Genomic DNA, 16,102 nt, shown 5'->3' with positions numbered 1-16,102 from the left:
ACCATCTCACAGTGTGCCCCTGGCAGGCCACAGCCTTGGCCAAGAAGGGGTGGACACATTCCAGTGGGTGGCCTTCCCAAGCTTTGTCTCATCCAAGGAAGGATGGCCGCTGCTTGGCAGACCAAACCCAATAGCAGGGGCCTCCAGCCCTCCCCTCCTCTCGTTCCCTCTTCCTAAATCAAGTCCTCCAGCCACTCACTTTGGACAAGCTGCACAGATTCTTTTCAGAGCCCGACGCTCATGCTGTTCTTGAAGTGCCCTCTCTGCTATCCTGTCTACCTATGAAGTTCAGCCTGATTCCAATTCCACTGGCCTTTCACAATCCAGTCGTGGTCACAGAGGCAGCTGATCCGAACTTACATAAACTCATGAGGAGTGGAAAGGCTTTCCTCACACACCTGAAGTTCATGCTTTGAAACGATATGCTCATAGAAACACTTCCAAAACACCTATGCTCTAAAGACTCTTGGAAATGTAAAAACAATGAAGAAGCATAAACAGAAAACAATTAAAACTTAAGTCTATAGTCTTTGAAGATCCAAAAAGCGCAGCTGGCCCAGCTTTTCAAGACAAGACACCAAGAAAGGAACGCTGCAGACCCACGCCTCTGTCTGCTGTCAAAAGGAGAAGGAGCAAAAATGGAACAGGTGCTTTACTCTCTATGGCCCCTAAACAGCTAAGGAATGATCTATTCTAATAATGCGTCTCCTTTAAACAGATAGCAAACATCTCTGGAGACAAACAGCACAGATTCCATGCAACATGGAACAGAACCTGTGTGCCCCCACAGCCCAGGCACTCAACACTCTACTGAGCCCTTTAGGAGATGTTCGATACAGTGGGACTTACCAGCAATTAACATGATACTCAACATCCGGAATGAAGTTTTGTTGAACGCAGCCACACCCATTCGCTTGTATGCCATCCGTAGCTGTAGCTGCGTTCACACTAAAAGAGCAGCTTTGAGCAGCTGCAACAAAGGCTGTGTGGCCCACAAAGCCTAAGATATTTATTATCTGGTCCTTAAGAGAAGTTTGCCGACTCCTGCTCCTCATTTTTAGATACAAGGACACTTTGCAATGCCCCTCATCCATGGCCACTAAAAATCATCTACTTACAGCCTCCCTTCCCACATCTTATAGCTGAGCCTGTCATAGCAAATACACACACACAACTCCACATCTCCACTTCACAGAGCTTCTACCACAGTCAGGAGGGACTAACACAACATCATCAGCCGCCTGAACTGAGAACCAAAGTCAAAGCTAGTCTGCAGTGCAAACTTGGTCAGCCCAAATTCCTGTTGCTTTCTTTTCTTTACGCTTTCAGGACCACCTTGCAAGCAAAGGGTCCACCTCAAGTCACCCCACTGTCTCTTCCCTCCTGCCTTCGATATGTATGGAGGGGGAAGTGTCCAATGTCCAGCCCACACGAACGGGATGAACAAGGCAGACTAAACAACAGAAGTGTCTGCTCCAGCAGGAATTTAAAAGCTGAAGTCTTAGAGGTACACCCGCCACTGGCACACACTGAACTCAGCCTGTTGGCCAGGTTCCTTTATCTAAAGCACAGCACCCTCACATGGTGCTAAAGGGAAGGACAGTCTTGCCGAGAAGCTGGCTGAGATGCCATCTATGACAGGGCCCAGCCCTCATTCTGCGAGGATTTTAAATCAATGTTATCTAGCTTTCCACCTCGGCTCCTTCACAGATAGCTCCTTGCTGGAAACTTTACACCAAGAAGTATAAACTCTGACCTCTACAGAAACTCACTAAACCGCAGCAAATGGGATTCAGATGTTTCCATGTACAGTACAATGATGTGACTTAGACTTTAAACACTTTGGCAAAAACAGGAAAAATGAGGTGGGCCTTCCAGTCCCTCCCAGAACATGATACAGCCTTGACCCGAGCCCTACAGTGAGTGATCTGAGCCTTTCTCACTCCTACTACTTAAGCCTCCTTGCCCACAACCCACATTCCCCGCCCCGGGTCCACACTAGCTCCTTCCTACCAGGCCCCCTCCAAGGGTCTATATCACTTTCCTTGTTTCACCAAAGTTGCCTATTTTTCCCAGCTGAGCAAAAGCCTATCATACCCTAATCAGAACTCAGAAAATTCCTGAAAGGAGAGCCAGGCTGATCTAGGGAACTACACACAGAGATACCCGCAGCACTGGGAAGAAAGGAGAGGTCTCACATAAGACCTTGCACCCCCAGCCTTCTAGCTTCGTAGATTCTCAAGGACTCGCCACAGACTCTGTGGGTAAGGGCTGGAGAATTCTAGACGGTGGCACAAGAAAAGGTGGAGGTGTGGGGAGGTTTCTTGTGCCTGGAAAGGACAGACACAAACTAATATCAGAAACTGCCTCCCCAGAGACCAGTCATGACAGAAGACAGAGAAGCCCTGCGGTTCATGCCCTGGGTCCATACCACAGCGCATCTGCCGGCCATGTGTGCTGCTTTCGGTGCACGATGGAGAAGCTGAGTGCTCGTCTGGGCGCCAGTGTAGCCACATGATCAAGTGTGTGCACAGGCAGGGCAAGCGCACACAAGAACCCCCCCCCTCCCCCGCCCCGGGAGCACCTGTTACGGGTGCCTCAAATGCAACAAGCCAGGAACTTCGGGGCAGGGAAGTTACTGCCACAGCAAGGGAGCTCCCGGGGGCAGGAATAGGGTTTATCACCAATGTAAGCACCCCTCAGGCCTGGTTGGGGGTGGGCACCAGACAAACGCCTACTAATAGTATAAGGAGGCAAAGACAAACACCCTTTCTCTCCTGTTTCTTACGTTTCAGCTAAGAAGAGTGGGGTGAGCCGTGGCCTGTCTGGGTACCTCTCCAAACTTCCTGTTCCAGGTACAGAGAGAAGACTCAAAAGGAAGGGAGGTGAATACCCACTCCCACACCTCCACGTCCAAGAACATAACAGCTATACGCACACAGGTACTCCCGTGACATACACTTTGACCCAGCGGTGCAGATGCAGTGTTCTCTCTACATCGGGGCCAAGGCGCCTCTGTCCAGGGCCCTGACAATTTCGTCCCTGCTAGATCTGCGCTCCCTAGGGTGGGCGGCGTATACCCCGTGCAACCCCAGCTCCGCGTGGGTTCCACGGGCTGCAGAGGCGCTGGACTGGGATGCTGCCCCTCCCACCCGCTTTGCCTATAGAGGGTACTGAACGCCGGGGTGGGGGATGGGGAGAGGTGGAAAGGCAGGGGGTTCCCTCCGGTTCCCCCTGGAGGCTGGACTTCCAGCAGAGGCGCCCCACCCCCACCCTCCACGGCGACCACTGTGCGCCGCAACAGACCAGACGGGCCGACCCGGAGGTGGCGCGGGCAGTACCAGGCCGCCGGCGGCGCCACAGGCGCTGAGCGAGACAAGGGAGCCTGGGTGGCCGAGCACACGGCCCGAGTAGAAGCACAGCTCGGCGGGGCGGCCGCGGCGCCCGGCCGCGCCCGCCTCCTCCACCTCGAAGCCTCGAGACAGGAAGCGCAGGTCGCGGCGCAGCTGAAGGTACAGGTCGCGCCCGAAGGCCGGCAGGTGCAGCAGCAGGGCGCGCTCTCCGGGCCGGGCGCGCGGGGCAGCTGGGGGCGTGCGGGGGCGTCGCCGCCGTCGGGGCCCGGGGGCTGCGGACAGCGGCGGCAGGTGCACGTCGTCGGGGCGCACCCGCCACGGGAGCACCACCTCCACGTCGGCCGCCGCGTCGCCGACAGCTGCGGGGAGAGAGGAGACGCGTCAGCGCGGCGGGGCCCGCCCGGACGCCCGCCCTCCCGCTGGCCGCCAGCCGCGCCAGCGCGGGGACAGCGCGACCCGGAGCGGGCGCTGCCTTCCCTTCCCTCGCCCGGCACCTCCACGCTGGCCCGCGCCACCCGGGGAGGGTCTCCGGCGCAGCCGCCCGAGCACCTCCCGGGACGGCGCCGCCATCGGCGAGCGGAGACCCGGCGGCGGCGCGCCTGCCACGGAGCCACCCGATTCCCGTACTCCGGCAGCGGCCCGCGCCTCCTCCGCTCGGGCGCAGTCAGCGGTCCCGCCGCCGCCCCCGGGCCGCCAGGACGCGGCGAGAACGCAGAGGGAAGGTAGCCTCAGGACGCGGGGTGAAGAGGGCTGTGGGAGGGGGCGCTACCTGTGCCCGGGTCCAGTCCCCAAACCAGCAGCAGCAGCACGGGCAGGACGAGCGGAGGCAGCAGGGCGCCGTCACACATGGTACCCGGGACCTGCAGCCCCCCCCGGACCGTGGCGGCGAAGCGGGAGCGCGCTAGGCGGCGGCGCCAGCCGGAGTGAAGCCCTCCAGGCTTTGGAAAAAGTAATTAGCGCTGCGGACAAACCCAACGTGGTAAACCCCAAGCCCCGCCTTCCCCTCGGAAAGCGGGAGGGGATTGGGCCCTCGCTTTCCTCCGCCCCGCCTCCTCCTTCCCTACTGGTTGGGATGGGTCGAAACCACTGTGCGTAGTTAGGTTGTCAGCACTTTCTTACACGTGGTTTCTGGGCAGTGGCGGGGACGCGGCACCAGGTGGCGCGCGGGAGCCGACCGGAGCCGTGCGATCCTGGAAGAGCTGGAGGACGCGGGGCTTGTCTTCGGAGCTTGTCCTCATTTTGGAAATCTCGCAGTCCTGCTGCCCAGTTTCCCGGGAAGATAGGCCGGAAATCGCCCCGACCAAGCGGTTTCATCCAAAACTGCATATACTCTTTACATCTAAAGTTAGGTTTTAGTTTGTGGCTGGAAAGACTCCCAGTCCACTTTCCTGCACACCTGAGTTTGCACCTGAAGGCTATATCCGCGGCGTTTATCCAAACTCTTCACACCTCCTGTCTTCTTTAATCCCACAGGAGCCAGTGCAACAGGCATGCTCATACCCTCTTACAGATTGAAAAACCGAGGGAGAGAGCTTAAGGAAAAATGCTTAAGTTACCCAGAGAGTTCCCGTTATAGCAAAGACTAGAATTTGTGGTCCTGATTTCTGGCTTGGTGCTTCTTATTAACAGCAGGATCCCCCCGCCCCGAGGGAAGCAGGACTCAGTGTTACAGGTTAGGAAACTGAGGCACAAAGTCCCAAAGCCTGGATTTGAACATGAGTCTCCCAGAAACAGAATAAGTTGATCCTTTCCTGCCACAATATAACTGAGGTCTGCAGGAAAGGTGACTCCATTAGCTTGCTGAATAGCATCTTGTAGAGGCTCATGCCTGTAATCTCAGCACTTTGGGAGGCCGAGGCGGGAGGGTCACGAAGTCAGGGGTTAGAGTCTAGCCTGGCCAATATGGTGAAACCCTGTCTCTACTAAAAATACAAAAATTAGCCAGGCGTGATGGCGCACACCTGTAGTCCCAGCTACTCGGGAGGCTAAGGCAGAAGAATTACTTGAACCTGGGGAGCGGAGGTTGCAGTAAGCCGAGATTGTGCCACTGCACTCCAGCCTGAGTAGCAGAGCAAGACTCCATCTCAAAAAAAAAAAAAATTAACTGAAGTGTAACCACAGCCAATCTCAGGTTTCCCTTCCCTTCCCTGTCCTGCCCTTTTCCATCTTATCATAGCAGAAAGGTTATAGTTCCCCAATGGATGCTGCTTGAAGCCTCAGAATCTAAATTCATCACAAGACTACATATCATCTGAAGGAATCTATAACACTGTCCAGCTTCCCCGAAATATAATGAACCCCAAGGCTGAACAGTGGCCCTCCCCAGAGGCCTGCCACAAAAGGGGCTGCCACTCACTGCTTGGCATCTACAGTTCTGGGGGCATCTGCACAGGTCCTGCTCTTGGCCAGGCCTGGGGCTGTGTTTCTCCCCCTTGCCTCTGTCCAGGTCAACAGCCTCAGACGACTGACAGCCCAGTAGCATTTTCTGGCAGCACAAGAAACCCTGATGATTGAGGTGATGGACACCTCATTTACCCTGATGGGATTATTACTCATTGTATGGCCATAGCAAAAAATTTCATGTATATACATTTTATAAACATATACACCTACTATGTACTCACAAAATACTAATTTTTTTAAAGATATCACAGTAAGCTTCTTAGTGAATCTTTTTGTCAAAAAGAGCCATTTCTAAGGCCTGCCACGGAAAACCATGGAGTATGCACCACACCACCTCACAAGTCAGCTGAAGGAGCCACCACCAACCTACCAGATGATGCTCAGATGCTAAAATTAGTCCATAGGGACATGAAAACTAAAACAGAAAGATACTGTTTTATCTCCCAACTAACCAAAATTAAAGAGCTTAGAAAAGTCAGGAATTAGAGAGGACACTCTGCTACCCATGGGTGGGCGTATAAATTGGCACAGCCACTTTGAGGAACAATTGGGCAACCTGTAAAATTAAAGTTTTACTTTAGTTTTAGCAAAACTAAAAGTGCACACATTCTAAACTCTGTAATTCCACGCTGGTTAATTACTCCAGAGAAACTCTGGCACATGTACAAGAATGTTTGTTCACCAGGGCACCTTATTAAGGGCAAAAAATTGCAAAAACCTGAATGTTCATCATTACATAAATGGCTACTTGAACACCATTAATTAAAAGAAATACAAAAATCTCATATATGTAACAACATGGACAGATCTCTAAGATCAGTTATCAAATTTTTAAAAAAATCAAGTTACAGAATGATGCACACCAAAAAAATGTGTATATAAACACACAGACCCATAGGACATAATCTGCGTGGATTCAGATAAATGTGCATAAAATCAAAGAGAAAGGTCTGGAATAATACACATCAAACTTTGTTAAGGTTTATTGTTCTTTTTGTATTAAATTGCATGTTGAGGAAAGTTACTACAAAGGGAAAATAAAAGCCTGGGACCCCAATTCACTCTGCCAAAAGAAAAAAATCAAGCTGAAAGCTGAGTCATGCAATAAGCTGCCTTTTCTTTTGTTCCTAAGCAGACAGCTACAGATAAAAGGTTAGACATCTCCACAGGTAGCTGGTACAGTAAGAGGGAGAAAGAAGAAATGGAAAAGTGACATGAAGGCAAGATGGTGTTTGGTGACTACATGCTGCTCCTGTCCCTGGATTGGATTCCAGCACCAGGGGCCTGTGTGTACTGCTGCACTGTTGAAGACACTGTCACAGTTACCATGGTTGACTCTGGATCTACCAAAGTAGTGCTCCCTTGACCGGGGCCCAGTTTGCATTGCCATACCAGCAACTTCCAGCACCTGTTACGTGGAATCCTTACCTCTGCCGCCTGCCACCTAGTCTCCTGCCAGGGCCTCTTTATGGCAGAAGCTAGCAAGAAGCCTAAGAAAATGTAAGGGACTCAGAGAATGAAGGTTGCAGACTTTGAGCTTCAGTAAAAAGCAGAACCTGGAAGTGGGTATGTGGGGCTGGGAGACAGATCCGCTAAAGGTCTTAATCTGGCCACCATGAATCTGAGTTCCCTTTGCCCTTCATCTTTGTATTCACCAGTCATATTAAAAGTTTAAGCTTCCACGCCTTCAACTTTCTCTTGCACAGCATTTCCTCCGCAGTACTGTGAACTGCCTTCCCCACCCAAATCCAAGATTCCCCTCAGTCTTGAAACCTTCCCACTGTGCCCTTAGGAGCTGCTGCTCCATAGCCTAGATCCGCCGCCTCTTCTCTGAGCATTCTGTACTTATGAATGGAACTCCTTTGAAAATGTAAGGTGGCGACAAAATTCCACCTTTCTCGGCATCTTTTTTCCCCTGAGGATGGTCACTTGTCACAGTTCTGGCCACTGTGATAGAAGGAGAAGCTACTGGCTAGAGTTCTAGGAGAGTTCATTTGAGGAGCTTCCTTCTGCCACTGTATACCCCTTTTCACTGTGTCTCTTCCTCTTTGCTCCTGACTAGAATTTGCATGTGATTCCTGGAATTCCAGCAGCCATCTGGTAAGCATGAGGAAGAGTGCCATACCCCTGGGAAGCAAAAAGATCAATGAACTCTGGGTTGCTGATGACATCTTGGAGTCACCATGCCAGACCTGAGCTGTCTACTTCTGCACTTTTTGCTGTATCAGAAGAAATTATGCTCTTGTCTCTTTTAAGCTGTTGCTATTTGGGTTGTCTGTTATATGCAGCCAAACTCGACCCCTAACAGACACACATATAGACAACTCCCATCCCCCACCCTGGGCTCTGGGCTCCTCAATTTCCTCCTTCAGTGACCTTCTGTGCTATGCTGCCCCAACTGTCCATTCTCAAAGTCACACCCTACACCTTGTCATCACCCCTAGCTGTTCCACCTTCCAAAACTTGAACATCCACCTCTGACCATGGCTTCTTGTCCTCCCAGCATGCTCGTCCAAATGCTCCTACCTCAGAAGGTCTCTCAGTCTGCATCTCCCAAGCCACCAGCCTCTCTTCACTTGCCTCCATATCCAGCTTGCATTCCAGGCCCCATGACTCCGAAAACACTCTTGCCAATATGGTTAGCACCCTCCCCTATGCCTTTTCACTGCAGTTGTCAGGCAGAACTACAGGCCTGGGTGAACTCAACTCTCTACTCTCACTGAGCATGTGGTTGAGCTCCGAACACCACTGCAGCCAAGCACGCAACAGGGAAATCTGCAATCACCTTCTTCATTTGAGCCATCGCCATGCCCACCATTGCACTACACTCCTCTGCTCGACTCCCCTTTCTCTCAATGCAGTGATGATCTCAAACCCTCCCCTTCGCAGCTTCGCATTCCTCATCTCATCCCTTTCTTTTGGCAGTGGACAAGCACTCTACAGAGACATCCCCTAGTCCAGACTCTTTGCCACGGTTTGAATGTTTATGTCCCTCCAAAATTCATGGTGAAACTTACCTCATTGTGCTGGTATTAAGAGGTGGAGCCTTTTGGGTTAAGGCCCAAAATCATGAGGGCTCTGCCCTCATGAATGGAATTAATGCCCTCATTAAAGAGGCTCAAGAGGGCTTCCTGGCCCTTTTGCCCTGCATCTCTTCTGCCATATGAGGACACAGCATTTGTCCTCTCCAGAGGATGCAGCAACAAGGTGCCATCTTGGAAACAGAGCTTACCAGACACTGAATCTGCCGGCACCTTGACCTTGGACTTCCCAGCCACCAGAACAATGAGAAATAAATATCCATTATTTGTAAATTACCAAGTCTAAGCTATTTTGTCATAGCAGCAGGAATGGACTAAGGCACTCCTCTTCCCAGCTCCAGACCATGAATCCAGCTGTTCAGTTGACCACTTCAAAGAGCGAGACCATGGAATGTGATCCAGTTTCAAGGATGGATGAGAATGTTTCAAGTCTGCTTTTGTTTTTGTTTGACTTTGAATTAAGAAATCATCCAGTGGATGACGGAAGGATCATGGGACACTGATATCATTTGGGTACACATTGTACTTGTCTGGTTAACCCTATTTGGATAAACTGTTGTGGTCTGGGTTTAGTTGCATGCAGCCAAGGTCATCTATGATCTAATGTCTTCAGACTATTCACCAGAGTACTATTTCTCCTGCCCAAGCTCCACTGGCCAGCTGAAAGCCAGGGTTAAATCCAACTCCATGACCCAAGTAACAGCTACTCCCTGATGCTGAACAAGGCGAAAGCCATGTACTGTGAACAAGCACAAAACAGAGCAAGGCTGGCATGTGCTTCCGCAAATTGTGAAGCCCAAACAGCTGCCTCTGCTGCAGTTGATGGTGACTTATTAGCAAAGAAAACATTTTCTTTTTGGAAAAGAGTTTTAGATTGGCTTCAATGCTTCAACAAAAAGAGGTCAGCCCTGCAAGGCCCATGACACTGACCATAGCTACAATGTATTGAAAGCAGGCATTGCTGATGCCCACACAGCCCTAAAAATTGCATCTCAGTGTCCATACAATGTATAAGTGTAGGCAACTCAACTTCATGGTGAACTTTTCAAGGTTAATTAGTTGAGAAATATAAAAAAAAGCATTTGTCAAAGTAATACTTTGACGTTTCAAAGAGTTGATCTTGAACCAATCTTTCAACCAGTGGTTGAATAGTGAGACCAGTTCCTGCAGACGACACACCTGCTATCTAATGATGGAACCACGCCATCTCCAGAAAAGAGCCCCATTATCCTGTGTTCTGGAACAGATCCTATACATCCAGCATATCCCAAAATGGTCCTGAATAAAATGTGCATTATACATTAGGCTGTGGGGTGGGGGGATGGGGAGAGTCCAGGACACATCCCTACATCATTCTCATCACAATTATGATCTGATTTACAGAAAACAGTATCTTTGAAGTGGCATTAAAGTGAAACTTCTGGATGAGCAAAAGTGGCCAGAGGTCTACATTTAACTAAGTAGCTTAATTTACAAAAATGTCTGTCCTCAGTCAGGCCAAGGAAAAAGCAATGGTAACTGCATTCATTCGTGTACTCATTAGGTCTTTCAACCCTTCTTCAGTGCCTACTTTCTGTGTGCCACGTACTGAGATGCCAGATGAAGAGGCAGCAGCATATAAATTGCATTTTTTTCCCCACCACTCTCTATAGAGTTCTGTTATGAACTAGACACTGTTCCTGGTGCTGGGGATTTAGAAATGAAAAAGTAACTTCTCTGTGTTCTATCTAGTGGGGGAAGGCAGATAGAAATAAATAATTTTGTGGGAATGTAAAATGGTAGTCACTGTGGAAAATGGTATGACTATTCCTCCAAAACAGATTTACCCTATGATCCAGCAATTCCATTTCTGGATATATACCCCAAAGCTTTGAAAGCGGGGACTCAAACAGGTATTTGGATACTCACATTCATAGCAGCATTATTCACAATAGCCAAGGAGTGGAAGCAACCCAGGAGTCCATCAACAGAGGAGTGGATAAGCAAAATGTGATCTATTCATTCAATAGAGTATTATTCAGCCTTAAAAAGGAAGGAAATTCTGACACATGCCACAACATAGATGAACCTTAAAACATGATGCTAGGTGAAATAAACCAGTCACAAGGGACACATACTGTAAGATTCCACTTCTGTGAGGTACCTGGAGTAGTCGAATTTATGGAGACAAAAAGGAGAGTGGTGGTTGCCAGGGGTTGAGGGGAAGGGGGAATAGGGAGTTAGTGTTTAATTAGTCCAGAGTTTTTTGGGGATGATGAAAAAGTTCTGGAAATAGCTGGTGGTGATGCTTGTGTCATAGGATGAACCCTGAAACTGGGGTTCAGCCTGGGAGCCTACGTGGGTTCTTGGCTACATGAAGGAAGGAATTCAAGAGGGAGCCAACAGAGTCAAATGAAAGCACATTTATTAAGAAAAGTAAAGGAATAAAAGGGTGGCAACCCCATAGGCAGAACAGCAGCACGGGCCCTGCCTATGGAGTAGCCACCCTTTTATTCCTTTACTTTGGTTATTTTACTTTGGTAAATTTATTCCTTTGGATAAAAGTATCCTTACTTCAGTTATTTACTCCTTTACTTTGGTATAGTTATGGTTATTTTGTGATTGTGTGATAAGCAAAGAGTGTATTATTCATGAGTTTTCTGGGAAAGGATGGGGAGTTCCTGGAACTGAAGGTTCCTTCCCTTTTTAGACCATATTGAGTGACTTGCAGACATTGTCATGGCATTTGTAAGCTGTCATGGCACTAGTGGGAGTGTCTTTTGGCATGCTAATACATTATAATTGGTGTATAATGAGCAGTGAGGACGAGCAGAGGTCGCTTTTATCACCATCTTGGTTTTGGTAGGTTTCGGCCAGCTTCTTTACCACATCTTGTTTCATCAGCAGGGTCTTTGTGACCTGTATCTGGTGAAACCTCCTCTTGGTTCATGGGGTAACCAACCTTCCTCCCTGGCAGCCAATGACTCATCCTGTGACTAAGAATGCCTCACCTCCTGGGAATGCAGCCCAGCAGGTCTCAGCCTCATTTTGCGCAGCCCCTGTTCAAGATGGAGTCACTCTGGTTTGAACACCTCTGGCAGCTGCCCGACAATGTGAATGTACTTAATGGCACTGAACTTACAAACGATTGAAATGGTAATTTTATGTTATAGTACATTTTACTACAGTAAAAAAAGTTTTAAAAAAGAAACCATTACTCCTTTGCTAAGATCTTGTTTCATCTTAACGCACACGTGATGCCTTGTCTTAATTTTGAGGACAGGCAAGGCTGAATTCCATTTCACAGATAGAGGACTGAGATTTGGAGGCAGAGGGCGGGAATTAAAAACAAGACAAACAAGAGCCTTACGGGGCAGTGTCTTTCTGAATCTGATCCCTGTTGTCTTGAGAGCTGCGGTGAGGGAAACTCGTCTTCAGGGTCCTCGGGGTGAAAGCAATTTGTTGCCCTTGAAATAGACAAAGCTCCTAACCTTCCCAGCTTTTTGTGAACAGCTCGATTCTGATGGGCAGTGACCTTTTCCGACCCTGTTTTCAGGAGCTGACTCCTGGCAGGTTGGTTGCAGGGGCTCTCTTGAGTGCTTCACACACCAGAGTCCTGTTGGGGTGCAGGTCACCGTCACTGTGGTAATTATTGTTGTTGGGGTGCAGGTCACCGTCACTGTGGTAATTATTGTTGTTGGGGTGCAGGTCACCATCACTGTGGTAATTATTGTTGGGGTGCAGGTCACCATCACTGTGGTAATTATTGTTGTTGGGGTGCAGGTCACCATCACTGTGGTAATTATTGGTGTCGTCACTGAAAGCACCCAGGTCTGCCCAGAGCCGCCGTGCTAGAAGCCCACACTTAGAGGGCCGAAGACCAAAGAGGACTGCGAGTTCTTGGGCCAAACTTGACCCTCTCAAATCCCCCAACTCGGGGATTTCGTTAGCTGGGGATTGATGTGCCCGGGTTCCGAGACCCCTGTGTAAACTCTTTTTATAGGTGGAAAAAGGCCTTTGCCCCGAGGCATCCAGAGGGAACGGTGGGAGGAACAAGGGTAAGCGGGGGTCCCCCCACAGCCTCCTCTGAGACCCTCTTCCCACCGGTTCCAGGAGGAACCAAGCCCGCTCCCCGGCCGCCGGTGAGATGCCGCATCGCGTCCAGCAGGGGGCGGCCAGCGTCAGTCCCGCCTTCCTGAACCGGCGTCGGTGGGACAGGCAGGCACCCGCTCCCTCCCTGCTCCAAAGCCCTGTTTTTCCAATTTGTATTTCACTGCTTTCCTGTTGAGCTTGGATTCCAGCCTCGAGTTCCGCGATTTGGCCAGCATCCTAATCCCCGAGTGAATCTTGCCAGCCGCTCTCTGTGGGGCCTGTGTGCTTCCTCCTGGGTTCCAGGGCGCCCGTCCCGCCTGACTCTGGGAAGCGCCACTGTGCAGAAAGCCCCGCGGCCCGCCATGCTTGCTCACTCGGTCAGGCCCTTGCGGGGATACTGCAGAACAAGTCCAAGTTACTATCCCTTTAAAAATACAGACAGACTTTTCGGTCTAGCTGTTACCGGGCCAACCCGGAGTGCTTCTGTGCCCTACTTTCCCGCGTCAGCTTGGCTCTGCCCTCCGCCAGGCGGTGCTACTGAGACCTCAGCCAGCCTGAGAGCTGAGTGTCCGGGGCCTTCAAATGCCCCCATCCTTGAAGAGGCAACTCCAGTGGCATCTTCTGCAGGGAGACCAGAGCAGCATCTGACGAGGAGCCAGCACGGCAGTCCCCATATAACTGAGTCAGCAGGATGGGGGCCCTCAGTGTTAGGCACCGGCGGAGCTGCAGCCCACCCCGTCTCGTCCGCTGAGAACAGCTGTGAGGAGCCGCCTATTTTTCATCGTTCTGCAACACACCTTTCCCTTCCTTGGAATATTTCTCCTCTTTCAGCATTGCCGCATCAGGGTTCCAAAGCCCCGTTTCTCTCCTAGTTCTTTCTGTGCTCAAGAAAAGCAGCTTGTCTGATCAACTAAGCTATGTATGATTCACTGCCAGCACAGACTGAAAAACAAAATAAACTCTCATTCACAGTCCTTTGTTGCGTAACAATGAGACGTTCTGAGAAATGCATCGTTAGGCAATTGCATCATTGTGCAAACAATATGGAGCGTACTTACCCAAACCTAAATGGCACAGCCTACTACACACCCAGGCTGTAGGCTGTGCTTCTAGACTACAAACCTGTACAGTGTGCTACTGAACACTGTAGGCAACTGTAACACAATGGTAAGTATTTGTGTATCTAAACATAGAAAAGATACAGTAAAAATATGGTATGAAAGATTAAAACTGGTATACCTGTCTAGGGCACTTACTATACGCTTGGAGCTTACGAGACTGGAAGTTGCTCTGGGTGAGGCAGTGAGTGAGTGGTGAGTAAATATGAAGGCCTAGGACATTACTGTACGCTACTGTCGACTTTAAAACCCTGTACACTAAGCCTATGCTCAATTTATTTTTAAAAGTTTTCTTTCCTTCAATAATATATTCACTTTAGCTTACTGTAACTTTTCTACCTTATGAATTTTTAAATTTTTTGACTCTTTTAAATAACAGCTTAAATACACAAACACATTGTACAGCTATACAAAAATATTTTCATTCTTCATATCCTTATTTTATAAGCCTTTTTCCTATTTTTGAAATTGTTTATTTTTTACTTTTTAAACTTTCTGTCAAATACTAAGACACAAACACACATTAGCCTCGGCCTATGCAGGGTCAGGATCATCAACACCACTGTCTTCTGTTTGCACGTCTTGTCCCACTGGAAGGTCGTCAATGATAATAACACACATTCTTAGCAAATGCAAATAGTCATGGCTCAAACTGATACAGTAATGATAGACTATTCAGTACGTGGTATTGGACAGCTGTTTATATACTTGTACGAACCTAAGTTAGGTTCTGTGGTGGTTCAAAAATATATCTTCTAATTATGACCTGCTTCCCTTCAACAGGTGTACCTAATTCCTCTGCCTAGAAAGTGTGCTAGAATTACTGACTTGCTTCTAATGAATAGGGTGTATTGGGAGTGATGCTTTGTGAGTTCTGAGGCTAGGTCATAGAAAGGATAGAACTTATTCCTGAATGTTGCTCTTGGATCACTTGCTTTTTTGGGAACCACCAGCCATGTTATAAGGACACTCAAGCAACCCTACAGAGAAGCTTATATGTGGAGAGGCACTTCTTGGAAAGGAAGCCAACTTGCCAGAACCAACTAACTTGTCATGTGAGTGAGTCATTTTGGAAGCAGATCCTCTAGCCTCAGTCAGGCCTTCCGATGATTTCAGCCCCCAGCCTTTGAGTCTGCCCCAAACACCATGAGTAGAGACAAGCCCTTCCCACTGTGTCCACCCTGGCTGAATTCCAGACCGTTAAAAAAAACAAGAGAAGATAAATTATTATTAGTGTTTTCAGTTACTAAGTTTTGGGCTAATTTGTTATGCAGCAATAGCTAATAACTACAGAGTCATAACACAAACTAAAATTAATTCTAAGGCACGTTAAAGATTTATATGAAAGCATTCATCTAATGGAGGTGTGCAGGAAGTGGCCATAAAAAATTTATGGCACCCAAAAGCAACCTGTAGGCTGAGCAGGGTAAGTACATCTGCAAGAGCAGCCAGATGGCTAGTGGTCCCTGTGTGTGGCCTCTCTACCCACCCATGGTATAGGTCCAGGAATGGAACTGTTTAGCTTCCCTAGGAAACAATGAATGTGGTGCTTGCATTGTGTTGTTGACACCATCAGAGAGGAAATGGAAGTCCCAGTGTCCAAAAGCTAAACAGAAACACACATACACAAAAGACAAAAGGAAAGAAAAAAACGGCCAAAATATCCCACAAGAAAGGGAAATATAGTCATGATACATGCTTAGCTTCAGAAAAGATTTATATTACATTTATATCAAAATCATAATGTAAACACTGTGCAATGCTTTTCAACTTTTAGAATCAACCAAAAAGAAATAGCAGAATATATCATTCTGGCTGCAGAATCAATTGTAAAAGTTGTCATCCATAACAATGTCAAAGTAAAAGAATAGATAACAAAGGAGAAGAGATGGAATTTAAAAAGAAATGAAGAAACGTACAGGGGGCAAGTTCCCTCATCTTGCAAAGTGAAGAGAAATATATTGCCTATAGTTGGTAAAACAAGAAGTAAAAATATACATGTATACTTTGAATTTACAAAGGTAATTAATAAAAGAAATAAAAGTCTCATATTGGGATGGGAATATGATAAAAAGTGAGGTAAATCCTTATCCATCATTGTAATATATCACTTGCC

General features: G+C 48.5%; 1 protein-coding gene and 2 long non-coding RNA genes across 3 annotated transcripts in view; 2 read left to right on the top strand and 1 right to left on the bottom strand.

The window, feature by feature from the left end:
• ADAMTS17 (ADAM metallopeptidase with thrombospondin type 1 motif 17) overlaps positions 1 to 4,201 on the bottom strand; it is a 361,454-nt gene extending 357,253 nt beyond the window's left edge. Inside the window, exons 1-2 of the mRNA XM_032175346.2 lie at positions 4,123 to 4,201; positions 3,342 to 3,712 (exon numbers count right to left, since the gene is read on the bottom strand). Coding sequence (XP_032031237.1) covers positions 3,342 to 3,712; positions 4,123 to 4,201 — 450 coding nt within the window. The remainder of the gene's footprint in view (positions 1 to 3,341; positions 3,713 to 4,122) is intronic.
• An 8,421-nt stretch (positions 4,202 to 12,622) lies between these two features.
• LOC131381190 (uncharacterized) lies at positions 12,623 to 13,842 on the top strand. Its single transcript, XR_009209747.1, has 2 exons — positions 12,623 to 12,834; positions 13,397 to 13,842. It is a non-coding gene; the product is annotated as an uncharacterized LOC131381190 (long non-coding RNA).
• Positions 13,843 to 13,940: 98 nt separating this feature from the next.
• Positions 13,941 to 16,102, top strand: part of LOC131381228 (uncharacterized) — a 29,767-nt gene continuing 27,605 nt past the window's right edge. The window contains exons 1-2 of the long non-coding RNA XR_009209834.1: positions 13,941 to 14,035; positions 14,116 to 14,181. This is a non-coding gene — a long non-coding RNA (uncharacterized LOC131381228). The remainder of the gene's footprint in view (positions 14,036 to 14,115; positions 14,182 to 16,102) is intronic.

Source organism: Hylobates moloch, unplaced genomic scaffold, assembly GCF_009828535.3.
Source record: "Hylobates moloch isolate HMO894 unplaced genomic scaffold, HMol_V3 SCAFFOLD_14, whole genome shotgun sequence".
Taxonomy (NCBI): domain Eukaryota; kingdom Metazoa; phylum Chordata; class Mammalia; order Primates; family Hylobatidae; genus Hylobates; species Hylobates moloch.
This window is presented reverse-complemented; position numbering and strand designations above follow the sequence as displayed.